Raw genomic sequence first — 27,114 nt, forward strand, 5'->3', positions numbered from 1 at the left:
AGGGATTTTGCATTAGATGCAAAGTAAAAGGCAAAGGGAATCCTTGTGTCTCCCTTCTTGTGTCATGCTCGGCTCAAAGTGCATTTTGTGCCAGCTGAAATCCATTTGCCAGCCCCTCTGGAGGTGGGAAGGATGCAGGTTGCCGAGGCCCAGAGAACAGGTGGGTTTCCAAGCCTTTGGTGCCAGACAGCAGGAGAATGCTTTTGTTTCCAGCCTGGGTATCAGGCTCAAAGAGATGAGGATACAGGAAGGCATTTCACCCACCTTTTCCTGTCAGTGTAGCTGGATACTGAGCTTTGTGCCCAAATTGGGCATCTCTTAAGAGATTATTTTCATTGGTGGTGTTGTCATCTTTGACTTCTCGACTTGGTGAAGTGTTAGACTGAAAAGACGTGGTTTATGTCTGGTATTTTCCACTAACAGCACAGGACATAGTGCAGTGTATAGTCGTATCGATTCCCATACCAAGATTTTGTTTGTGATAATATGCCATTTACTGTTCAGAGTTCAGACTAAATTAGTCCTAGAAGGCAGCTTGGGTATCCCAATCCGTATGGACTGCTCTGAAAAAGAGAGTTAACTCTTAAGGAGTTAAGTATGAAAACAGCTGTTACGAGAGAACAGAATGCAAGGGAAAGTGGTGATGACTTCTCTGAAGCTGAGAAGTTGGTCAGTACTGACCTGAACCCAGGGGGGCAGTGAACCAGTGAAACACCTGTACTGACTTTGGACAGGTTCAAGGATGTCTTAAACCCACCCTTCTGCCAGGACATGGGCTGGCGTTCCCAGCTGACACAGGCAGCCCATGGGAACTGAGTTAGAGCTCAGGCTGCCTGCAAATCCTACCTGTCCTCTGGCAAAGAGCAACCAGAAAAAGCCTAGATGTAGAAAAGGACTCAATCTTTGTTTCTTGTTTATTCTTTCCCTTGCTGATCTGAGCCGGATGTTTTGTGTCTCCATTGTAGAAAAGCAGTTGTTGGAGACTGGAGCAAACCCTTCGCACAGGCTGATGCTTACATTGTTTCTATGCTTGGGATGGACATTTAAGTTAGAACATGTGACACATTCTGAGAAAAGGCACTGCTGGAAAAGGGGCTGGGATGTCATCATTTCCCATAAAGATTCCCTGATCCCCAGCTTTATGGCCAAGGAATGCCAGACTTGTGTCAGGGGCTGTACGGACAGATATACTTGAACCTTAACAGTGCAGGAGCCTGGGGAGGTGTCTAATTCTTTCTTTTTATATATGGCCCTTCTCTGAGCAGGGGCAGGGGCCAGAAGCCCCCAGAGGTCTGCAGAGCCTTCTAGCAGTTCCTGTACAAACAGCATTCCATTTCTATTTAACATTACACAGTGATCTCATGCTGCGTGTTTTTCCCTTTGGTTTTCATCTCAGAAATGTTTGCTGTCTGGAGCAGGGCAGAGCAATCTGCAAATTCTGTGGAAGCAGGACTGCAGCCAGGCAGAGGTGGCTGTTTTCCTGGAATGGTCTTTCCTATTTGACTTTCAGTTTGGATCAGTTGTAAATACCAGGCTGCTCCCTTGGAATGTCGCTGGAGTTTGCTTGGGGGCTGGTGGGACACTCTGCATTGTGTGCTCTGCCTGCAGCCCCACCAGGCCATCCCAGACGTTATTCAGATCCACTCACATACATCAGCTTTCCTTCCTGCAGAACTGCTGAAATTTTGGTGCTTGCAGCAAGGGCTCGTATCTCACAGTGCTTTGGTTTGGTGACTCGAGCCTGGACACTCCCTTGGTTTGAAATAAGGTAAAGAATCTCTAGGGGAAGGAGGAGAGTGAGTTGTTTCTGGGGGCACACAGCCCAGGACTGATGAAAAAAGAAGTTGCCAGTGCTTGCTCAAGGCAGATAATCATTGAGTCGCCTGAGGCATGGAGCACAGGATGCCCCTGAACGGGACTTGGGAGCAGCATCCCAGAGAGAAGTCCGGGAGTGTTTTACTCCTGCTGTGTTTGGTGCTTTCTGTCTACAGGAGCAGAGGAGAGGAAGGGGGAGTTGGGTTTTATGCACTTTGAGCAGTGTCGGAGTGGGTTCAAACACGTGTGTACATTCATGCTGGCCAAGTCTTGCCTTTAGCAGAGAAAAATCTTGCAGTCCTGTGAGTTTAGCAGGCTGCTTAAGAGCAAGAAAAAGCAATGACTGTGCAACCCTATCAACTTTTCTGTGGGTGGCCAGGAAAACCAGCTCTGCCGCAGCCAGGGGGACCCAACAAGGCTTTGATTTCATTACAGTTTAAGATGCAGCCAGGAAATATTACGTCCCTGCTATAAAGGAGGAGGTATTTACCTTTAGGAGCTTTGAGAAGCAAGGAATTGGAAAATGAAATTAATGAATAGAAAGCAATAGCACAAGCCAATATTCACAGAAATGTTATTTATCGCTCTGATCAAGGCTCATTTTACACAAACACTGGCTGTTGTAACAGCTGATGAGTCGCTCGTATTTCATACCAGAGGGCCTTGGGAAAAAGCTTTAGGAGGCATTTTCTTGGGTTTTATTCTTCCTCTGTGTTGTTATGGTTTTTGCCTAAAATTCAATCATGTGGCATACAGAATGGAATCTTGGGCATTTCTGCTTGTGGGCAGTTCAAGAAGTGAGGCTCCTTCTGGAGTGTGATGAGTTCCCCTGTCGATGGATGTGTGCACTCCACAGCTAATGGATATCACACACATTACACCATCGAAAGGGAGCCAGTATTGGTTTGTTTGTTTTAGTATGGGATTTCTTAAGTAGTAAGAAGCTGAGACTTTAAATAGGCTGATGTAGTGAGGTCTTTGAGCAACCAGCCACTAAGATCTCTGTCTATCTCAAAAAGACAGAGTTGATAATTCCAGTGAGACTTCTAGGATCAGAAATCCAAAATTCTAGTGCTTTTCAGTAAAGGAACACCCACTGATTTTTTTCAAGATAGTATTTTAAATGCAAAAACAACAACCCCCCCACTGCCACCAAAAATCAACAAAGTAAATTGGATTTCACATACAAAACAAGCTATTTATGCTTTACCTGGTAAAATCCAAATATTTTTTCTTCTCACAGTGTGATTCGTGTCCTGACCAATAAGAGTTGTCTGAGGGTAATCTTGGAAGCCTACAAAATTATGACCTCACATTGCAATTGCCAGTCAATTAAAAGACACTTAATTATATTAAATTTTCAAGCCAACTAAATGGCACCACAGCTGTTTCCTTTGCTTCGTATTCTAATGGTAAAGTGGCCACGGGGTATCAGCTCATGGGGAAAAACAGTAAAGAAGTAAAAATGTGCAGACAGCAGTGGTGGAGAAGAGCCACGTGTAAGGTTCTGTGGTAAGGGGTGTCGCAAGACAGGTATGTTTAGCACAGCACTAAAGGGGAGGCATGAAAAGAACACAGTTATAGTGATCTTAGTTGGCAGGCCACTGATTGGAAAGGCTCTTGTCAGCAGAAGTAGCAATAAACACATTAATGGCAGTCCATTGTCTCCTGATGCCTTGGGACAGGCTACCAGGACCTGTGACTGTGTTGTTATAGTTGCAGAGCATGTATTTGAGTATTAGAGTCACAGCCAAGAAGAGCTAAAGATAAAACAGTGGGTTTAGCCTTTTGTGCTGAGGATGGAGCAGAGCCCACAGACACACAATGTGGCCATCCTAGAACAGTATTCTTTTAAGCTGCTAATCTTGGAAACTTTTACTGGCAGAGGGCTGTAGCCCTGTGTGCAGAAGTCAAGCCTAGTGGCAAAAGACTCACTTTTCTAAGTTGTCTTCAAGACATCACTGAGAGATGTGAACTGAAAGTACTTCAGAGACAGCTCTGCCCTTTTTTCATCCAGAATCAATGAACCAACCTTGGAAGTTCATGGGAGTGCCTGCTTGGAAATAGGGAGATGTGAATGAAAGGGGTGTGATGCACCCCAGTGTGGCTTTTGTGGACCTCTTTCCATAACTGCCCCTGAAGGCCTTCAAATAAAGATCTGCTGTTATATTACCAGCTTACTAAAATTACCTCAAGTTTCATTTCCAGGCTGAGAAAAAAGCAACAGTGCAGTGTCTCAGAGCCATCAGCAGGGCTTTAAAGTAGCATCTGGCAAGCTCAGGAGATTTTTTTTAACCCATTTGTCTAACACATTCTGCACTGTAGCCTGTCCTTGCCCATGTGTCATTAGGAGTAGGCTGGAAATCTGGAGGGGTTCAGAGGTAATCGCAGCATCTCCAGTTTTCAAGGTGTTCCCTGATTAAAGGACCTTCCCAATTGTCCCAAACAATCCTCTTGCACAAGCAGCTTGTGAAGTTGGAGGCTGGCTGCAAAGTCTCTATCTAGTGTTGCTGGTGTCTGTTCCCTTTAAAAAGTAACATCTGGTAAATTGTCTTAGTTGCTTCTTGTGTCGTGGCCTTCGCTCACAGTGAGCCCAGGTGGGATCAGTGGCCCTGCCTAACGCTGGTGAGACACACAGCTCGTTGTTGGGGCTGAGGCACTTCTTGCCCTGACTGAATTTGAATTTTGGGTGCAGCGAGAAAATCTGACTGATGAGCATGTTTCTCCCAGTTAGCTCACACAGATCATGTGACTTGCTTCGTTCATGTGGCCTCTTGTTATGTATCCATCATCCAATTTTCTTTCCTATTAGAGTGAAATTGGACACTGCCTTCCTTCTGCCTACACCCCTATGTCAGGAGTAAGTATTTCACATTCAGCCTTCATCCTTCAGGCTTTCTTCCTTTCTTCACTCCTTTTTTTTTTTTTTCTTTTTCAAACTCCTTTTTCTTTCATAAATGACCCAAAAGCCAACAGAAAATGAAGTGTATATAGAAGGGATCAAATAGTTAAGACTTCCAGACTCAGCCTGGATTCATGTGCAGGCTCTAAGGACACACACCCAAAATTCTGACAACTTTCCTTGAAAAAGCATTTTGGTAAAAGGCTTGGATGAATCTGTGCATCTTCCCTTCCTGTCCCTAGGTCATGATGTTGGAAGTTCCTTGCATGTCCATGCTGACAAGAATTGAACCATTGAGTTGAGGTGCCAATATGAACATAGGCCACCAGCCTGGAATGCATTTCCTGATGGAATTGCACATGGTGTGGGTGACCCCATGATTCTCACCACAGGACACACTAAAAGCAGGAATAAACAGAGATGATTGTGGTTTCTATCCCCAGTCAGGAGGAGATTTCCCAAACATGAGGTTTAAAGAGCTTTGATCAGAAATCAGGAGAGGTTTCCAGAGTAACAGGAGATACCACCTTCACCTCTTGCAGCTGTGTGTGTGTCCAGCCTCCACGTGCCTCGTAGGAGACAAGTCTTCCTGCCCCATTTCCATCCCCAGTGAGCACCACTGGGCAGATGGATGCTTTGTGGGTCCACACCAAAACCTGGAAGCGCAGCCCTTGCTGTGGAAGCTTCTCCCCTCGGGATTCTCCTTTCCCATGCCGTGTCCTTTCTCCCAACAGAACCAGTTTGTATACCGGGATGGCGGCTACACTGCGGAGGTGCCCATGCCGTACAGGGCTCCGGGCTGCATCATTCCAGAAGCTCCAGCTGCTCAAGGGGCCACAGCTGAGATCTTTGAAGACTCTTGCTGCAATGGCACGATGAAGAAACAGGTGGCAACCCTGGCAAAGGAGGACAGCAGCACCCAGAGGTACAGCGCGGACCCCACCATCTTCATCCCCGAGCGGGTGGTGCGGGGAGAGCTGGATGAGGACGGGTACATGACACCGATGCGAGACAAACCTAAAACAGGTAAATATTGATTTTCCAGATGCGTTTATTCTCTTTGTATATCAGCAGCTTTTCATCAAAAAAATGGCTTTATTTAGTTGCCCATCAAGGTTGAAGCATTCCGACTAGATTTAATATTCCTTTACACGGGGATTTGGTTTTTTCTACTTTGAAATGCTCAAATGTGCAAGTATGTCAAAGTTGGTAAGTCTCCCTATTACTTTTTTTTTTTTTTTTTTTTGAGAAATAACAAGAGGAATGAAAAAAAGCCAAGCCCCCTTCTCACCCAAAGACAAATCTTCAGTTATTGCCGAGGAAAGGATATATCTTCAGCCAGCCATAGTCCCAACTTTGCTTTGTTTATTGATCTTCTTATTCTTGGCATTGTGCTTGGTAAATGTCATGTTGAACCTATCACAGAACTGATACACACAGCTGGCATTTTATACCCAAGAGAAGGCCAGGATTGAAAGAACAAGATGTGCTTTAAAGAGAACATCACTGCCAGGGGGAGATGGCCTAAATCTGTGCCGGCTCAGCATGCTGCACTTCCCAGTTTGCCCTCGTTCATTTCTTCCTCTTTAAATAATGATAGCGGTCATTTAGATGTAAGGGGATGTGTCATTATTCATTTGCTTCCAAGGCTTTGCATTAGCTTTAAAGAAATTAATAAATGCAAATGGCATTAGCTTTAAAGCAATTAATACATGCAAATGGCAAGTCGCTACAGTGTTTGCTAAGAATTTGGAAGCCACTTGTCGTTTGTGTTACGTGATGGAGGAATGGAGGGAGCCCTGGCGCTCGACCCACAGCAGCAGCAGCAGTTGAGGGAGTCTCCTTTGCAGTGATTTACTTTCAGTGTGAGCCACCCATCCAGGTGCAGCCGGGGGACCCTCAGAGTTCTGCAGGAGCCACCTGAGCCCTCGGGGATGTGGCAGTAGCAGCTCAGGAGAAAGCAGCTCCTGCCTGGGCACAGACACAGGGTTGTCACGGTGTGGCCACCACGGTGTGTTCCATGCCAGCGGCAGGGTTCAAATCAAAGCCCTGCTTGGCTGTCATCACCAAAAAAAAAAATGATCCCACTATTCAGCTCATGGTCAGTGGCATCTTAGCTGTAGGTTCAAAGGTGTTCACTGGGTCTTGAACTTCTGCCTTTAATAGTTTTGGCCCCATTCTGGATGAAACCAGAGGATCCCTTGCACCAGGACCCTGTGGGGCTGCGTGCAGAGCTCTTGAGCAGCACTGTGCTGCTGGAAATGGGGTGTTAATCCACAGCAAGTGATTTGAGGCAATTGTAACCTGCTCCAAGTCCCATTTTGCAGCTGATCTAAGGTTCTCTTGTTCCCTTTCCAGGGCTCATTTGTATAACTTTTTTTTTTTTCATAATGCTTCAAGGCCTTTTGTCCTTCAGGGATGGAAGGTTTTTAATCAGGCAAATTGTTCTGTTAGAAATGAAGCTGTCTTAAAAGTTAGCCCTTGGGGATAGGCTTTGTGCAGAGAGGCTTAACTAAGATTTCTGTAGAGTTTTCTGGAAGGAAGGACTGCAGAGCAGAGGGTTTGCTAACAGGTCCAAGGTTGCAGGGGCAGAAGTCGGTCAGCGTGTTTGGTCTGTAGATCACACAGCGAGGGGAAGTCCAAGGGAGCACGTGGACTATGGTGGCTCAGTAAGAGCTGGAGTTCAGTTGGCCAAGGGTGGCTGATACGTCAGTCTTCCAAGGTATCTGTTTTAATTCATATTGTCTGTTTAGCTTGTAAATACTTCATTTTTCACAAGTGTGTGTTCAACACAGTTGGCTCCTGATCCCATCTGGAGTTCTTGGAATGGCCGAGGTGGAGGGTGCTCTAAGTCCAAGTGCTGCTTCTGGTCACGTAATGCTATGTGGATGGATTACTACCACTCTTGGCTGACTGATTTTTTTATCTTCCTTTAGATTACCTAAACCCAGTGGAAGAGAACCCGTTTGTTTCCCGACGAAAGAACGGAGATCTCCAGGCTGTGGACAACCCAGAGTACCACAACGCTCCCAACGGGCAGCCCAAAGCCGAGGACGAGTACGTGAACGAGCCCTTGTACCTCAACACTTTTGCCAACACCTTGGAAAACGCCGAGTACCTGAAGAACAATTTGCCAGAGAAAGCCAAGAAGGCCTTTGACAACCCAGACTACTGGAACCACAGCCTGCCCCCGCGGAGCACCCTCCAGCACCCGGACTACCTGCAAGAGTACAGCACAAAATACTTTTACAAACAGAACGGACGGATCCGGCCAATAGTGGCAGAGAATCCTGAATACCTCTCTGAGTTCTCCCTGAAGCCTGGCACTGTGCTGCCCCCGCCGCCCTACAGACACCGGAATACCGTGGTGTAGTGGCTGTGCTCTCACTGAAGTGGAAAGGCAACCCCTTCTAGCTGCCTCACTCGTACTCTCTCGCTCCCCCTTTCTCCCTGCCCTCGCCCGTCCTTCCTCCCTCCCTCCCTCTCTGTCTCCCATGAGCTTCCTCTTCTTGCCACTTCACTCATTTTTGATATTTCTAAGTGAAAGGATGTCTTGGAGTTGGTTGCACATTGGGTTGGGAACCTGGAAGGAAGGAAGGAGAGAGACTGAAAGAAGGAGTGTACAAGCTGGCCTTTCCCACTTCCGGCAGATGCAGGGGGTTGGATGCCCAGAGAAGCCAGCTGGTACTAGGAAAGGCCAGTGGCAGTGCTGCTGTGGAGCTTGTTCTCAGTGATTCAACCAGACGCTGTAGGGAAAGCCACAGAAAGGCTGATTCTTTCAGCAGGAACTGATGAGAGTCTGTACAGCATTCCTGGAAATCTCCGTGCAATTTCCATCAGGGTGAAAAATGGACAATTTTTATATCCTGTGTGATAGCGTAGTAATTGAGATTGAGAATGCAATTTCTTTCTCTAACACTTTCTATCCCAGCAACTGAAAATGGCTAACATAGCTTTTCAAAAACATTCAGATCTTCATTGTGGCTTTCCAAGAAATGATAATGCGACTCCCACATACAGCTACACCCTTCTTCTGAGCCACACCGTGATTTTGTGCCAATTCCCAGCCCCAGAGACTCCTGCTCAGAACTGGTACCTTACATGACCATTTTTGTATATGTGCCAACAGAGCAAACACTTTAAACGCAAAATACCTTTCAGAAGAGAGCAACAAAACCACACCTCCAATATGTTCCTTTTGAAGCTAAAAAACAGACCGAGAAATGAAGATTTGTATGCCAAAAGCTTTGCTTTCCTGTTTTATACCTGCTGACTATAAACACTTCAAAAGATTGTCACTAATTCTTCCCTCTTTTCCTTCTTCATGGTCATGAAGGGAGCTGGGGATGCTGTCAGGCAACACTGAGGACAAGACAAAGAACTGAAGAGTTTGATGTTTGGTGGGGTGGGGTGGGAAGGGTCCTTTAAACTGGAAGACAGACACTGGACTGGAGAAAACGCACATAGCGGTTCACTGGAAAGTTAGTTTGCACTTAACCTCTGATTTTATTTGAATTTTCTGGATTTTGAATGAAGCAATATGGAAGTGACCAGCAAAATACAAAATATTAATTTTAAATTAAAAAAAGAAATATAAGTTATTTGTAAAGGATGACTGTGGAAATGCCAAAATGAAGCAAATCAAGTCTTTGGAACAATGTCTGCCACTTCTGAGAGGCCGATGCAGTGACTGCTTCAGAGAATACAGTGACAGAGCAGCCAGCTCTTCCTGCTGCTCTAGGAAGGACAGCAGAGCAAGCCCTGGAAAGGATCAGGGCAGGCAAATGTCCTGCTCTGGCTTGCAGCACAGCACAGAATACCATTCTTCTAAAAGGAGGATTACTCTGGCACAGAAGACAGTGCATATGAGGTTTGAGAAGTCAAAATGTGCATGATTTGCAGAGCTTTCTGTCAAAAATGTAAATAAGTATGAGTCAGTCTCCTTGCACTTAGTTCTGCTTTTATCAACCTCAGTTTTTAGGTAGACACCCCCTGACCTGCTCCTCTTTGAAATCTCTTTCAAACCAGAGTTGTGGACGTTTTTAGTGACCTGGGGCAGACGGAGCTGGGAAAGGAGGCATAAGGGGCCGGAGACACCAAGGCTTGCTCCTGGCACAGCAAGACCACGAGTGTAGGAGCATTTGTGAGCCTACTTCCCAGCAAATATCTTAAGGAACTATTAGGTACCTTTGGAGATCTGCCTGTCTCTATCCATCAAGGCTTTTAAAGGGAAGAAGCAATACCTGGTGGATGGTAATCTTGGGTGATGCAACAGTATTTCAGTTTATGTGCTTCAGCTCTCTTAGGGCTGGCATCTTTGGGGTGACTTAGCCTGGCAACACAACCAGCAGCTGGAATGGCATCACCCTCCTCTAAATTCCTGCCATTCCAGCAGCTTGAAACCTTTAATCTTAGGGAAGCAGAGGAAGGGAGTAAGAAACAAGCACTAGTTACCTGAAGCTTAGTGGCCGAGGGTCAGCTTGCCAAAGGTGTGCAGAGATGTTAAACCTGGGTTGGTTGTTACCTTTGCAGATGGAAAACAAACTGTGTGTGATCACAAGGCTGTTCATCCAGCCAGCTGTTGGTGTACCAGGTGTGCATCAAGTGCGTAGCTGAAGGTTCTGAAAGCAGAAAGAGCAGGTACAGATCTTTGAGCCGTTAAAAGGAGCTCTTGGGTCAAATGGTACCAAGGTGGTTTGTGGTGATAGGACCAAATGGCCAGCAGACCACTGTCGTGGGGTCGATGCACACAATCCTGCACTGAGGGGCCTCTGCTGGGGCACACACTGGGCAGGGCTGGGGCACAGGGCGTGCCATGGGGCCCTGGGCGGCTGCTCCGGGGAAGGTTTGCCCACAGCAGTGCTCCCAGGGCCAAGGTCTGCCAGGCTGGGACGATGCTGCCAAGCTGCCTGAGGACAGAGGCCAGCACAGCGGTGTGGTGCCCTGTTTCAGCCTGCAGTACCATAGGGAGGTGGAGAAAGGTCGGTTTGTCCCTGAACAGGTCTTGTAACAGAGTAAGTCCTAACGGAGAAAAAGTAGGAAATGAAAAGCTGGTGCAGCTCACGTGTTGGAATTCAGAGATGAATCAGAGGCTGCCGGGGCAGAGGCAGGCACACCTCCAGAGCCGGGCACTGGGATGGAGCTGCTCACACAAGGTGAGGCCTTTTTGTTCCTCTGGTAATGAAGTGTAGTGCTCATGTTAGAAACAAGCCCGTGGAGTAATCCAAATGTAAATACTGGTGGGGTTTAACAGTTTAACGGTTTATTTCTTTACAAGGCTTGAATTATTTATTAATTTTATTTGTTGACTGTGGGTGTGCTATAATATATTAAGTACCATGGAAATGCAGAGGTTCCTGCAAGTGGGGCAGCAGGAAAGCTGGAACAGGAGCTTGGGCTCTGCCTGGCAGCCAGGATGAGCCATGCAGAGCCATGCTAGTGGGGTCTGGGATAGCAGAGGACAGGCAGAGGCTTAATGAACAGAGAGATTCGGGATGAGGGAGAACTCCACACACTGCAGCTTCACAGTTTTATTATTATTATTGTTTTCTGACTGTCTGGTTTGAGTTGTAGTTGCCAAAACTGGTCCTTACCTAACAGATGGGCCTGTGTGGTGCTGAGGCTGCTGGTGAACCAGCCCAGAGAGCTGCAGTTATCTGATCCCTGCCTCTTTCCTCTGGAAGAGTTCTGAGCTTAGCTGGCAAGGTTTTGCCTCTTTGCAAGAGATAGTTTAATCACAGCTAAAGAAAAAAAAAAAAGGGAAACTGAGAGCAGAAGTGTTTGGTTGCTTTAATCTGGTCAGCAGAAACACCTGGCTGTCCCCAACTCACATCTTTGCCTTACTGAGTATTGCTGCTGGCTTGGTGAATGAACTTGGGCAAGTGCACGTGGTGAAATCATGGCAAGCATTTAACTGGGCTTCATATGGGATGAAAGGTGAGGGCCGAGCTCTTTAATCCATGATGACAGGTTTGGGGGGAAAGCACCTCTATCCACACAGAGACTGCATGTTGTCAGCACAAAGCACAGGTGAGCACATCTACAGGAGTACTTTGGGTGTAACCAACTCTCCAGTGCTACAGAAGTATCTGTACACAGCACACTGAGGTTTTGTGGGTTTTAGAATGCAGTCTGGTGTTTATAAATATTCCCCTTGCTCCTGTCATGGCCTGTGTGATGGGAGAGCAGTGATCAACTTTTCAAGAGCATGTTTTTTTACCCGAGTGTGGATCAGCTGTTGTCCAAGGCACAAAGCAATGAGCTAAAGGAAAGAGAACAGCAGCTTAGTTTTTCCTGATCTCTCTCAGTGTTACTTCTCCTAGCTGTTATTACCTACCTGAGGGTTTTTGCAAGCAGATGCTGGGGCTGATTGGACTCACTGTAACAGAACTGGCTGAAACCAACTACTTTTACATTTACTTCTTCAGATCTTTTCGGATTTTTCTTTTTCTGTAAACAGCCAGGAGAGATTTTTTACATGGCCATCGGCTCAGATGTAGCAGAGTATTTACAACTATTTCAAATAGGTCATCTCTCTCAGGTAGCAAGAGATGGAAATAAACCTGCAATAGGAGCCACCAGGTAGGTCTGTTTCAGGTACCCTGAAATCCTTTTCTGTGTACAAAGAAATGCAGTAGTACCCCTGTATTACCACTTACTTGGTAGAAAATGTGCTTCTTGACAGCCAGACTAATACGCAGTGATCTGACACCTGTTTCCACTAAAGATCTCACCCTCAGCTACCACCAATCCCAGCCCAGAAGGAAGGAAAGTGGCAGCTCTGGAAGAGCAGCTCAGCCCTGACTCTGTGGATCCAGTCTTTCATAGTTTTAGGTAGAGCTGGGCAGCACAGGGGAAAAGTATGAGTTGAGGCAGCCTAGAAATACAGCTTGTTTTGGGGGATTGAAAATCAGATATTAAAAAAAAAATCTTCTTTTGTCTAATGGTGTGTCTGTGTAGGTGTTGCCCATCATGGAGAGAGCTGACGGAACGATGGGATTGTTTGAGCTGCTTTATTCTGTCTGGGACACGAGGAGACTGGCACAAGGCAGAATGAGGCTGTTGGTCATGTAATTCCCCATGGGGAATGGCTGGCAGGCATGTCCTTACAGAACAAACAGCCACTGCAGCACCCACCAGCACACACAGGGACGCTCCCACTCCCGTGTGCCAGCCCTTTAGGGAGGAAGGAATGGGAGCACCAGAGGTGCCCAGGCCTGGCAGCTGGGCAGTGCCCATGAGTTAGGGGTGGCTGCTCCCTTCACCCTGCACAGCTGGTGTCTCAGGGATCCCACCCTGCTTTCCCAAGTGCATTTCAGAACGATGGAGCTCAGATAGGTGTTTACATGCTTGGAAGGTGGTTTGGCTTGAGGGTGACTGGTGAAACAGAGGCTTTAGAAAAGTGGAAGCCGGGCCTGCAGTTTTCAGTCACCTCTTTGGCTCTTAGAGGGGATGATGTCACTTCAGTTTCCCTTTGGCAAGGCTTTTTCAAAAGGTGGTGGCACATGAAGTCTCATGTCATTTGCTATAGTCTCACTCCTATGGATCTTTGACCTCTGCTGCTGGCAAAAGAGCTCATCCGTGGTTGTGTGAAAATCTTGGACATGGGTTCAGATTGTTTTTCAGAAAGCCAGGGCTGGGTAGGGTGGCTGGCTGTAGTGCTTGTGTTACAGCAAGCAGGGAGCTGCAGTTGTCCCCTCAGTAGTCTCAGTGAAGCATCACTGTGTGTGCAGAATTCCCTCTTTTTTATTTTCTGCCTGCTGCTAAGCGTTTGTTTTAGAGGTGGAAAAGGTCACTGTTACAAATGGGGCTTTCAGACTGGGAACTAGTAACAAAAATAAAGCTATGTGGTTAGAAGTACCACTCTAAAATGTCCAAAAATCATGTCTCCATGTTAGTTTTAGTGTTATTTTAGCACAGTTTTAATTAACCACTGTGTGCAATAGTGGTTTGTTCCAATGGTAGGCTCCTTGCTCTTGAGGAAATCACTGGCTGGTGAGGCTGTTGGTGGTGCTGCTGCAGTGATGGCTGGGATCTGCCTGTAAGTTTGGACAATGCAGAGCTCTTTTTAGGGAACTTTGGGAGTGTTCAGGTCTGACTGATGGTGGTGGGACTTGAACTGTAGCCAGTCTCATTTCCTAATCACCAGAGCCAGGGGGACACCTTCTGCCCCGGGCATCCTCCAGCTGGGGTCTGTGGCAGCAATACAGGAAAAGGTGTGAGGGGGAAGCCCAAGGACATCCCAGCAGGAAACAAGAGGAATCAAAGCTGGGCTGGCTGTGATTTTTTTTTTCCCTAAATAACATAAACTATCATTTTAGAAGTGAGCGTTGTGGACCTTGGCAGAGAGAGGTTTTGAGGGGAGCTTTGTAAGGTGTTAGGCAGTGTGAGTGGTTATGTCCCAGTCCTTCTCCCCTCACCAATAAAAAAGCCATGAAATCACACTCCAGCTGTGCTGTGGATGAACCCTCTGGGGTGAAGGTGCATCCTGCCCAGCACCCTCAGGCTGCTGGCTCAGGTGTGACCAGGGCCACAGGTTCTCAGAGCCAGGGGCTGTCACTGAGCGCCGTTTGCCCGCAGTTTGCTCCCCAGCTCAACCTTGGAGCTCTCCTAGGTGGGAAACACTGTATTGTCCATAGCACTCTGAAGACTAAACCCTTTTGGGATAACCACAGTAGAGAACTGTGACTGGTATTTTCTAAGTGTAGATATGTATGCCGTTCTTTCGAGGTAAGGTACTCTGACATATGTAGCATAAACTGGTCCTGCTGTTAAATGGGTCGATTATTAACTGAGCAGCTGTGTAGGGGGTAGCTAACTTTGAATGCACGAAATGCACTGTTCCTCTGGACACGGGATGGGAAGTAGGTACTGGCTACTCGCGGGGGTACTTATGGTGGGGTAATGCAAGAGGAAGATGCAGGTGAATGAGAAAACTGGTAATTTTTTATAGCATTTTAAAGGTGGAAATTGGTACCCATTCAATGCATTATTCACAATGGTTTTAATCCCTTCTTTTGCCTGGTCTTTGCTACTTCCCCAATAATGTAAGCTGGGATTGTTAAACAGGTATCAGTCCTTGTATAGGGAAGGGAAACTGAGGGGAAAAGAAGTCTCTTTCTAAGAACAGAGATAGCCAAATTGCATTTCCTGACCTGGTGGTCTTGAACCACTGACTTTTCAGATGAGGCTCAAATTCAGGCCCGGGATGTGACATTACTGTCCCCTTGGAATCAAAGACTCTTACCTGGCAGATGACACTGGGACAGCACTGGGCTCCTGGTGACTCCCGATCACAGTGCCAGCATGGCCCAGCCCAGAAGAACCAGCAGCACAGATGGGGTGGTCTGGGTTTCTGTCCATCCTCTGCATTCTGAAAGAGCCACCACATAAAACATCAATACTTCTGCCTTATGAAGTACCTTCAGAAGAAGAGAAGTGTCAGCATGTTGGGGAAGACACTCATTTCTTGCAAAGTGATGCATTCAGAGTTAGCTGCCTTTCTGAAACAAAAATAAAAAGAAATTCAATACCTACTGTATGTTACTTTGAAAATGTGAATAGTATTTTTATAGCTTGTTAAAGACACAGCTAGTTGCATTTGTAAATAAGGATAATGTTGCTTTTATTTTCCTTGTGAACACCATTGTTTGGAACATAATTGTCCTTAGGGTTGATTTGTATATAGGTAATTTGCTTGTGATTTAAGCCGCTCCTCCCCTTTCCTTTCTCTCCCTTCCCACCTTCTGGTTTTGGTTAGAAGTACCATTCTCAGCATTCTGTGTGATTCCGTGTTTTAGCACTGTTGTGGTGTGTTCAGACTTTCTGCACTTGCTTACACAGTAGGGTATGCCAATCGTGTGTGGCGTAATGTTACTTTAACCTTTCGTTTCTCATATTTTAGCTGTTGAGAATTATACACTGTTAAAATACTTACTGACCTGGGTTAATATTAGGTACATATTTTAGCATAATTTCCCTCCTTTTCATGGTTTCTCGGGTTTTTTGTTTTTTTCCTTTCCCCTTCCCTTTTGTCTTGTTTGGAAGCTGGGAAGAAACCTGTGGATCTTCTCTTTGTGTGGTTCTATTCCCCACTCCCGTGTGCAGCCCGGAGTTTCTCCTCATGGTCCTTGGGGTAGAGCTTTATCTGTTTGTTAAGGCAAATGTAGACTGCGACCCACCTTGCATCAACCCACGCTCATCCCAGCTGAACAATTTGAAAACTGTTCTGCCTTTTTGTTACATGAATCTGTCAGAAATATATTTTTAATTTAATATAAATGAAATTCAATAAAATATGAAACAAAATCTCTGTGCGCAAGTGAAGTCTCTTGGAAGGTGGCTCGAGTGCTGCCAGTGCCACGGCGTCCCTGTGTCCGTGGAAAGCCCTGGCATGGCCCTGAGCTGGGGCAGCCACACACACACAGAATTCCACAGAGACGCTGAACCCCACACACACCCTACAGACACACAGAGCCCAAACCATTCCACACTCCCCACGCATCGCACACGCGCCCTACACACAGGGATCACATCCTACCTGGCCCCAGATGGAGCAGCCAAGTTCCTCTGGAGAAGCTCCTCCAGCAGCACCCTCTTCCCTGAACATCCCATGGCCCTCCACATGTGCCCTGCCCCCACCATCCCAGAGTTGTGCAACTCTGAGCTTTTCATTCCTTTTCAAACCAACCACGGCCCGTGAAGGTGTCGGTGCCCCTGCCCTGTGCCCCAGCTCAGTCACTGGTGTCCGGCTGCAGCTCATTCAGCCACAGCTGCCCTGGCTCAGCTGGGTTGATTCATCTCCCCAGCTCCATTGCTGGAGGGGATAGAGGATGGTGGGGGAATGATGTGTATGTTTATTGGGACACATTAGCTCAGTTCATACATAAAATCTAACCCTAAGAACCACATACCCCATTATGCAGCCATGCACCCCACACCTACATGCCTTCATCTCTCACCCCAGCACCACAGCTTGGCCGGGGCCGGCTCTGCCTTTGGCAGCTGTACCTTTAAATCGAGTTGGGAAACACAGAGATGCTTCCCAGCTCTCAGAGGGGCTGAATCAGCCCCCTCGCCCCACCCCAGGAGCTGCCAGGTGCTCTCAGTCCAATGCCCGCGCTGTGGCTCGTTTCAAACCCAAGACTCGCACACACACAGACCTGTGAGATTTAACTGAGGCATTCCCTGCCACTGGTTCATTCCCGTGGGGTCTGGCTCACACCCTAACTCCAGCTGGTCCCACTGGCCCCCAGTCTGCCTCGCTGGCTGCTGAGCATTGCCCCACACTGCCAGGCCTCTGGAAAGCATTTTAAATTTAGCTAGAAACCTGTAAAGGTCATTTGGCTCTTTGAGGCACATTTTTAAAACACTCCAGTCTCCCTGGATTGCAACTCTTTGTTTCACAACTGGCCTCAACGTTTTATCCCCAGCAGCCTGGAAAGGTCATTGCAGACACACACAATTCTCAGTGCTGGAATGCTGGAACATTCCCCGCTGCCTTCAGGGAGCAGGAGCTGTGTGTAACACCACCACTTGCTCAGAGTGGGGTAGAGTGATGTAATGAAGCATTCACCCTTTGGAGCTGTGAGGAATATCAAGTCTGTTTTCCATAGGAGGGGAAAGGGAAGTGAAAGAGCCCTGTGCAAGCCCACCCTTCCATGTCCAGCCACACCCCACAAGAGCTGCCACGGCTGGAGAGCACCCAGGGATACACACACACTGCAAGGCTGTGGCTGCTGGAGCCCCAGGCATTGGAAACAGTGCCTGGTGCAGGGATTTGGCATCACTGTGATCTTCACAATAAAACAGGCCCCAACAGAACTTCAGCAACACATCAGAAATCAGCAACGCAAGTTTTAAGACACATGAATACACACACACCCCTTTTCCCCAAGTGGGTTTTACTTAACTGGCCAAAACATGAAGGAAAATAGTAAATCACCTACTTTCAAGTGAAATATATTAATTTAAAGCTTTCTGCTACTCGTTCAGAGTGGCTTGGCAAAGGCCATGGGGTCCAGGTGTTCGAAGTGGCACTGAGAAGCACAGTTTAGCTTTAGCAAGCAGTTTCATGCCGTATTACTAGTGATGAAGTTCTTTTCTTGTGTCCTCACGCTTCAGTCTGGCCCACGGCTGCTCAGTGTTCAGCTTACTGAGGTTTGCAGGGGCAATACTGGCCAGCTGGCACATTTTGTCCAACTGCAACAATCCTGTGCCCTGAGCACTGGGGAAATTGGTTTTGCTCCCTCCAGATGCAAAATAAGCAGCCACTGGGACTGTAATAACTCTGTTAAGGCCTGGGACCTTCCCAGCAGGAGAGGCTGCTTAACCAATTTCAGTAACAGCCCCAGAATTCAGACAAATCTCTTTAAAGCTTGCACTCAGTTTGCAAACCACACAAGGACTGTGAAGCTACTGAAGAGGCCAAATGAGCATTCATTTCAAACAAGCCCTCCAATGCACTGATGTAAAGTAAAGCAGGAAAGCAAAAACCATCAGCAGGTAAAAATCAGCTCCACTGATGAGGCTGAGGCTCTTGCTAAGGTTCAGGAGCATTTCCTGTATCATCTCTCACAAACTGGGCCAGCAAACATTTTGGAAGCTGCTGCCAGAAGCTAGGAAAAGTGGGGAGAGAGAAAACCAAGCTTCCCTTTGGCTCCTTTAACCTGCCTCTAACACACTGCTCAACTTAATTTCTCTGCCAGGCTTACAGGGAGCCCATCACTGTGGTGGGACAGGCCGTACCAGACACACTGAGCTCGGAGAGACAGCCAAGAACGGTGCTGTGAGGGCACTGAGCGGGGAGCTTACCTGAAAAGCTGGATCTCTTCCCTGCTCCCTTTGTTTTGGCAAAACCTCTCCTGGCACAGTAAGGCTGAGACTGAAATGTGTCCTCCTGAGACATTTTAAGACCACAACACTAGATGTCTGCCAGCTGAACAACTGGGAGCATTTTGGCTTCAGTCAACTGAAACAGTTGCTTGGTCCTTTTAAAAATTTGGTGGAGGGTGCTGTAGAGGCAGTGGTGCTTTTTTTTGTTTGTTTTATTGGGAGGAGCTTTCATTTGGGTTTTTTTCTTTAGCTGTCTACACAGATTTCCCCCAGGCAGGTTCCTAGTTTTGGAACATTTTTGGAGTGTTGGTACAGCACCAGTGCATTCCCTGCTCCCTCCAGCCTGTCCCAAGTAGATAATCTGCTCTTCTGCACTCAAAAGCTTGTTCCTTCCTGGGGCAAAAATTATTTAAAAAGTTGGCAAAACCATCAAAGAACAGCTCAGACCTTTGCTCCTCACTCACCTGGGTTTTGCTGTTTGAGTCAGAGCCCTCTCCAGCCTCCAGCGAGGCCACCAAGGAGATGTCCCAGGCCAGGGCCACCACAAAACACCCAGACTGTCTCAGCAGCCACAGAGAAAACCGACATGGGACATGGGTTATGACACAATGGGGCAGGTAAAGGCAAATTGTGGGGGCACTCATGGACACCTGTGACAATAATTTGCTCCTAAAAGAGCCCCTGAGACCACAGGGAGCCTCCACATCCTCCAAGAGATGATACTGCTGGGCACAGCTGGGTGAAGTTCCCCAGCATGCCCACAGCCCAAATCAGGGAGCTGGCAGGAGTCTTTACAAGTGACTATTAAAAAAAATATAAAATTATTATACTTAGAAAACTGTTTCCATGCTGTCTGCAACCCTCCATGCCAGATTGTCTTCCCCATCAGAACAAGGCATTGCTGGTTTTTTGACTCTGACCACACAAGTGTATCCAAAGCCTTTGCTCAAGGGGACAGCCAGCAATTCCAAAGGGGCAACCCCTCCATAGCTCCAACCTGTCATGCCTGCTCTGCTCACTGCTCCAGAAGGAACAGCTGACAAACAGCCAGCACAACCACAAAACTCTTCTCCCCGAGATAAATCTTCCCCACTACCCTCTGCTTTCTCCACACCAAGAAAAGCCTTTACTATTATGCAAAGAAAATCGGTACTAGTTGCTTGGTGCAACACACTGGCAAATCAACAAGATTGTGGCAACAAGGGAAGAAATCCTATTTTCCTTTCAGCCATGACCAGAGAAATCTGCTTTGTCCCTGTCACACAGGGCACTTGTTGCTGTGCCCCCTGCGAGGGCCTTGCACAGAGCTGCACAAAGGAGGAACAACAAAGGAAACACTTTGATCCCACAGAATAGAAATTACCATAACTTCTCAGACCTCTTTACCAGCGTGTCTTTCTGGCAAATCAAGGACCAAGTTAGGGAGGGGATGGGCTCAGGGGAGGGGAGGAGAGGAGGGATGAACAAATAACTGCACTTGAGAAGCATCTGAACTTTTTCATGCCCTGCTGCTTTGGCAGCTGTGTCCTCATGTCTCTCCTCTGACCCTGTAGGTCCTGCTGGGCACTGCAGGAGTGCCCCAGCTTTCCTCAGCAGCTGAAGGCATCACGCTCTGCAGCACGGCATGGGGAACCAGCCTGGAGAGCCAGCAGGACACGGCTCCGGTGAAATCCAGCTGGCCAGCAGCAGGATCCAGCCACTCAAACACAGGTCGGTCAGCAGGGAGAGATCCCACACACCATTGCCTCTGAGAGACATAAAGCAGCACCTGGGGATGGAAACCACCTGCCCTTTGCCATGGATGGTAGCAGTTTTCCACAGAGGAGCTGTTCCCTTATTCTGTTACTTTCTAACGTGGCAGATGGCACTTTTGGGTTCCCCAGTTGTGCTGAATGCCACATCATTGCTTTACATTTCAAAGGAGCTTTGGCACTCCCAAATCCAGCCAAAGCAATGGAAACAAACTTCAGTTAGTGCTACACACCCCATATGAACACTGAGGCCACCCAGCCTGCACTGCCGTCTGTAAGACATGATTTACAGGTGAGGAGAAACCCAGCAGGAGCCTGTCCCTGTCAGGTGCTGCCTGTCTGCAGGGAGCTGTGTCCTGGCCATGCTCCAGCCCCCCAGGAGGGTGATTCCCTCAGCAGAACCAGGTGTTTCTGGGGGCCCTGACTAAATGGACAAAAAGCACTAGAAAGCCATTTACCCCAGCTCTGCCATGCTGCGCAGTTTGGTCTGAGTGACCTGAACAGAGAGCAGGGAAGCAGAATACAGGAATTGTTTGAGAAATGTTTTGTTGACTGAATTTGCTGCTTTGCTAAAACCAGTGTTTGGAGGGGCTTCCAACCAGGAGCCAGGAGTTGTGGAAGCAAGGGGGGACCACAAAGCCTCTAAGGACCCCAGCAAATATGACATCGGGCAGATTTAGACAGGAGCTGTTTGTGCACGTGGGGCAGACAGATAGTGTGTTATGCCGTTAGATGTATTGTCTTGGCCAGGAGAGAGAAATGAGGCAAGAACTTTCTTTCTCTGCTCTATGCAGAATTGTCAGATTATGCAGAAATACCAAGCATCAGACAGTGAAGTATTTGCACTACATTTGCGTTTTTTCCAGAGCAGAGTAAAGCATTCTCATTTTGATTGAGGGTATCTTTTAACCTCAAGGGAGAAAACAATTGTGCATGGAAGGCAGGACAAATGACTAAATAGTCTTCCAGTGCTGCTCCACAGCACAGTTACCATGGCCTGAGCCAGCTCCCAAGTCCTCAAGGGCAGCAGAACCCCCAGCTGACCCTGCCAGGCCCTGGCTTGTCAGCACCAACACCCCCCATGCACTCCCTGACCTCAGGGTGCAGACCAGGCAGACACATCAGTGTGGCACACCAAGTGTGCTGTGGGTGTGCTCAGTAAGGCAGCTTTGGTGAGCACAAAGCTGTGTACGCCAGTGAGGCTGGAGAGATGGATCATTCACCTGGAAGAGACCTCGGATGTGCTGCCGCTCCTCTCCCCACAGTCCTGTGCTCTCCAGCTGTTTTTAGCCCTGTTTCTGTACCAATGCCACAGTGGCCATGTGACCACTTCAGGACACACTGATATGTGACATGGAAAAATAACTCAGTGTCAGGGACTTCACCGTTCCTCCTGTTTTTTTGTTCTTTGAGCCATACCCAGTGACAACCAAAATCTGTGAGCGAGGAGCTCCTGGTATGTCATAGAGACAGCCACAACACTGAGTGCTTCCATAAAACTTAAGAAGGTTTCAAGCATCAGCACCTTGTTAGCTAAATGTTCCTCATACCTTTTCTGTGTAGCCTCCCGTGGGCAGCTCCACACAGCTCTGGCTCCTCTCCTCCTTCTTCTCTCTTCCTTCTGCAGTTCCAGCTGGCTCCTTCCTGTCCCTAGCATGGCCACCTAACCCCATCTGTCCCTCACAGGACCTCCTGTCCCTTACTCCTCACAGCTCAGCCAGCAGACCCCAACTGATGCTCTACCAGCTAACTCACTCTTTATCACACCCATAGCTGGGAGAGCACGGCTGTTCCCACTCTTTGGTAACGAACACAGCTGCAATGGATCAGGAGCAAGACTGCCTTCAGCACTATCCCCACCTGTCTCCCCACAGGGACGGGTCTCATGTCACACAAATTTACAAAGAAGTTTGCGGGTGGATCAAAGCCAGGTATTGGTCATATAAATGATTAAGAGCAGCTATTTGTGTCCCAGCAGAGAGGCTGAAACACCTGAGGCTGTAAACCCCGGTGCTGCAGGGGTCTGCCTCCACGCCCTACATCCCAGCCAGGGCGGCAACAGCAAACTCTCACTGCTGTCTTCAGTTTCAGCTTTCATGTTTTTCAAATTCTGTGCTGCCTAGGGGTGCAGTTCTGAGCCTCATATTAACTCTCACTCAGCTCTCTTCACAGAGCAGGGAGACAACACAAATCCTTTTCCTGCTGGAGACCAAGGAAAACAGGTAAAACCTCCAGGCCCAAAAGCACAAACAACGGTGGACTGAAGAGATAAGCAAGAAGGATGGGACCTCACAACCTGAAGCTGTAATGGAAAATTAAACCCCAACATGCAAATGGACCAAAACTTATTAAAGTGTGAGACCTCGTGACCGGTCATCCATTTTGTGACCATTTTGGGTCCACCTTGGGTGTAGCCCTGGCCAGGCTCTTGTCCTGCCCAAGGTGTACCCTAAAGGCCTTTCAATAAATACCTACTTTATTCTGTAGCTCTGTGCAGTCTCTGTTCCAGGTCTGCTCTCCCAAGGCATCATCACCTCCTGAATCAGGGTGACACTCCCTAGTTTGTTCTCAGCAAAACCTCACTGCTCCAAGCTGCCTGTATTCACACAGCAGCTTGGCTTTCACCTGCCATCAGCTCTGTGGGAGAGCATCAGCAGCTGTCCCTGAACCCTGCAGGTGGGAGGGAGGGGTCAGGGAGCACAGCCTGTCACAGTGACACGTGGGGACACATCCCATCCCAAGGGGATGTGGTGCCCTGCTCCTCAGCCCTAGGGACAGGCTCACTGGGCACAGCAGGGCTCAGCAGGGTTAGCTGGCACCACAAGGATGTGGTGTCTTGTTCTAAGGTTTCCTGGGCAACTTTTTTTTTGTTTCTGATTACACCTGTTATCCCAGCACCCTGGTCGTGGAGGTTACTGCAGTCTGGTGGGCAGAAAGATTTCAAAGCATCCAACCACCAAATGTGGGAGAGATGATGGAGACATTGATCTCATTGATGATTCAGCTGATTGGCTTGTGTATTTCCTTGGAATCCATGTACGTTCTGGGTCTCTTTTGGTAAGTGGGGCAAAACCCCACTGAGCTTTAATGGCATGGAAGAGCTTTACCAGGTGGATCTCTGAAACTGCAATAGTTAAAATAAGTTAGGCTCCAAAATTATCAGAGCTCAGAATAGCGAATTATTCAGTGGGTACCTTTGTGCAGGGAAGCTGCTTCACTTCAGTCAAACAGAATGGAGAAACAATGGAGCATGTTTCCTGTCACATTAGAAATATTCTTTAGCTTTTAATAAAGACAAAAAGAGGAGGAGTAGGTGGATATTTTAGAAGCTATTATTCAATAGTTTCTAATGGTATCCACAGTAATTTGGGAATAATCTTGAGGAATGACATCCATAACACAAGAGATGGGCTATGTCCCCTGCTGCTCCTTGCAACAAGGGCAACACAAGGAAGATCAGGAAACCTTGGACAGTACAATGGACTCAGCCATCCCAGGCTTCAGGGCCTTTCTGAATAATATTTAAAATGCTTTTGAACTTATCAGGAGAGTGAAGACTTTGGATTAAAGCCCCAAGGCAGGCAAAAAACAGCAGGAGATGCTTTGGCCAAGTGCTAGAGCAAAAAAAACCAACCCTGACCTCTTAATTCCCAGGGCAGGGACCTGCTGAGCAGGTGATCACCTTGTATTGCAGCCCAGCACGGGCACCTGGGGCTGCACAGGAAGCTGGAAGGGGACACAGTTAGGACAGCTGACCCCACCCAACCCAACAGATATCCCAGAGCGTGTGACCAGACCACATTCAGTATATGAGGCAGGGGGGTGGAAGGAGGAACATTCAGAGTGATGGGGCTTTGTCTTCCCAAGTTACTGCTACACGTGAAGGGGCCCTGCTCTTCTGGAGATGGCAGAACACCTGCCTGCCCGTTCCTTCAGAGAATCAATTCCTTGTTTTGCCTGTTTGTGGCAGCTTTTGTTTCACCTGGTAAACCGTCTTTGTCTCAGCTCAGTTTTCCTCATTATTACTCTCCTGATTCAGCCGTCCCATCAGGCGCAGCTGAGTCTGGGTTAAATCCTGACACACTCTGTTGTGCCCATGCTCCCTACTGGCAGATCTGAAAGCTGGGCGAGAAGGTATGTGAGTCTGTCCTGAATTAATTTTTAACTCACCAAAGAGGTGATATCCTTTTGGTTTTCATGCCATCCTTTGAAAATCCACCTGTGCTGTACTGCACTGCTTGGCAAGCTGGCAGTGAGACGCTGGAAGAGTGCACTGGGATGGCAGACAGCAAACCCCGCCATGCCACAGATGCCTGTTACGAGAGGGCTTAGACCTTAACCCCAGCAGGGTTTTGTTGTGTGCTGGGCTTTGGAGAAAGCAGAAAGGTGCTAATACAGTCCTGCCCCATCAGATGTGGAGACAGGAGCTGGTCACAGCCACAGCTGCTTTGCAAGTCCAGCTGGAGAGCGGAGGATTCCTCCCTTGGGAAAAGGAAATTTTTGTTCTTCGTGTGTACCACTAGTGACAACAGAAACTCTAGATTTACCATACCTTCCTTGGGGTGTAGACAGCCTCTGAAACCATCAGAGCAGACAGCTCTTCTTGTGCTTGTGACTGGCACCAGTTCCACCGTGTCTGCAAAACACATCATTGTAAACTCATTTCCTGCCCTGCCTCATTTGTGACAGGAGGCTGAGACTGCTGCAAAGGACTAACACAGGGGCCTCTGAGGATGCTGCCAATCCAGCACAGCTAGAGGGTTTCCTTCAAATACCAAGGAAATCACTTTTCAAGAGCACCAGTGTTTGGGACATTACCCCAAATAGGAATTTCTGCAAGGTGCAGTGCCTTGTGCACTGGAGGACCTCCAGACTGAACTCCACACTGTCCCCAGCTCAAAAGCCACGGTGCTTGGATTCATGCAGCAACAGTGGAAGATCCATGCAGTGTGCAGTATGTCTGCTTGTCCCACACGAGGCAGTTATCCCCAGGTGTCACTGCAGGGTGTCACAGGGGCTGTGCAGGGTTATTGCACGGACTGGGAATTTCCTGACGCTCTGGACTGGTGCCTTTTCATTTACAGCTGAACTTTGCGCAAGGAGCTGTAATGTTCTCACTTCCTTCTGGAGCTTGACCTGAAGCAAATAGACACATTTGGATACCTGACATAACACTGGAAGCTTTCATGTCAGATGAGAGCACGGACAGCTCAGTCAGAAGAGGAGACAAGAGTGCAAATGTCCTTGTTCAGAAAGATTTTGTGCCCTCTTGCTATCCCTGTGTGGTCCCACTGTGCCCATATGGGTCCTTGATCAAAAGTAAGTCCAGAATCACCCTGTCAGGACACTTCCCCACCAAGAGGTTAATAAAGAGTCCACAGATGGGCTCAGGAAAAGTCTCAGTCTTGAAGTTTTTCACTTAAATATCTCTTCACTGGAAAGCACTGACTGTTGAACAGGAAAAAAAAAATATTCTACTGGGTAGTAAAGTGCCAGCTATTAAATTAGTTATTCCTTCCCATGCTCATTAACCAGGACACCAGAAGCAAAAATTAGTGACATTTTTATCAGAAAAAAAAAAGCAGAGGTGTCTCCTTTCCTGTGCCCCACAGAACTGAACCTGAAAAAGAGAAGGATGCTGACTTTTCAACTTAAGCAATAATGCGAAACCCGAGGAAGGGGTGAGCTGAGCAGGATCCCGAAGGCAGATTGCAAAGAGATGGATTTGCTGATAGCTCACTTCTGGCTCCTGCTATTCCTCTCCTGACACAGCCTCTGCTGCCTAGCAGAGCAATCATATCCAAGTGTAATTGTCTAACAATTTTTCCACACTGAGGAAATAGTTCTGGTTACAGACATTAACAAGTTTAGGCATTAAGCTTCCTCACTGTAATTACCCTTGAGCTTAGTCTCACAAATGAATTAATGTGCTGATCGCCTGGACTAATAGAACAAGCAAAAGGGTGATGAATTGCTTCCAAATCAGTTAAAATCAAGCGTGACATCATTTAATTAATTTCAGAGCTTGAGGGGAGGAGAAAGGTGGTCATCACGATGCTGAAAAGAAAGGTCTGTCTCCCTTAGTGATTTCTTTGGAGATGGAAATATGCAAACAGGGGAGGATGGGGCTGGGGAAAGGGAAGAGGTGCACCAGGTGAGAAGGAGGATGCTGAAGATGGGACTGTACAATTTCTGTGTTTGAGCAGGCAGCCCCAGGTGGCTGTGACTGCATGACCTATTGAGTACAGCTGACAAAGGCACAATGCATGGATTTCTTCTGGGTAGGAACAGATGCACTGGTCACTTCACTTTGACTTTTAGTCATTCCTGAATTTGTACACAGACCCTGCGTCTCCCCCAAGCAGAGGGCCACTCCTGGCCACTCCAGGATCTGCTGCCTGGAGAGAAAGAGGTGCTCATCTCTCCTAAGTGTACATATGAGATATAAAATACACCTTCAAATGACACACAAAACCAGACAAGAAGGCGCCAAAAAAATATATACCCAAACACATGATTTCATGTCATTTAAATGACAAGGACTTTTGTCACTGCTGATTTCAGTGGGAGCTGCATAAGGCCCACAGTTCTTTTACTGCACGTTTGATCTACATTTTGTTTCCATGAATTCTGGAGCAGTGAAGGGAAGGAGGTGATGAGACATGTGAAAGCTAAATTTGAAGATAATTCATTCTCATAAGTGGAGAGCCAGCATGCCTTATGGCAGAGCCTGGCTGCCCCTTCATTAAAAGGGGACCAACTCCCTTCTGTCACTGAGAACAGCAATTTGGGTGTCTCCCTGTGACAAGACTG

The 27,114-nt window shown here is 47.6% G+C and overlaps 1 protein-coding gene across 4 annotated transcripts in view; it reads left to right on the forward strand.

Moving 5' to 3' along the window:
* Positions 1 to 16,205, forward strand: part of ERBB4 (erb-b2 receptor tyrosine kinase 4) — a 552,534-nt gene extending 536,329 nt beyond the window's left edge. For all 4 annotated transcript variants that reach the window (XM_066189450.1, XM_066189451.1, XM_066189448.1 and 1 more), the window contains exons 26-27: positions 5,452 to 5,743; positions 7,654 to 16,205. In XM_066189450.1, the coding sequence (XP_066045547.1) occupies positions 5,452 to 5,743; positions 7,654 to 8,090 (729 nt within the window). In that variant the 3' untranslated portion in view covers positions 8,091 to 16,205. The remainder of the gene's footprint in view (positions 1 to 5,451; positions 5,744 to 7,653) is intronic.
* The last annotated feature ends 10,909 nt before the right edge of the window (positions 16,206 to 27,114 follow it).

The sequence above is a fragment of the Chamaea fasciata genome, unplaced genomic scaffold, assembly GCF_029207755.1.
Source record: "Chamaea fasciata isolate MVZ Bird 193981 ecotype frontalis unplaced genomic scaffold, bChaFas1.0.hap1 SCAF_8, whole genome shotgun sequence".
NCBI classification, from domain to species: domain Eukaryota; kingdom Metazoa; phylum Chordata; class Aves; order Passeriformes; family Sylviidae; genus Chamaea; species Chamaea fasciata.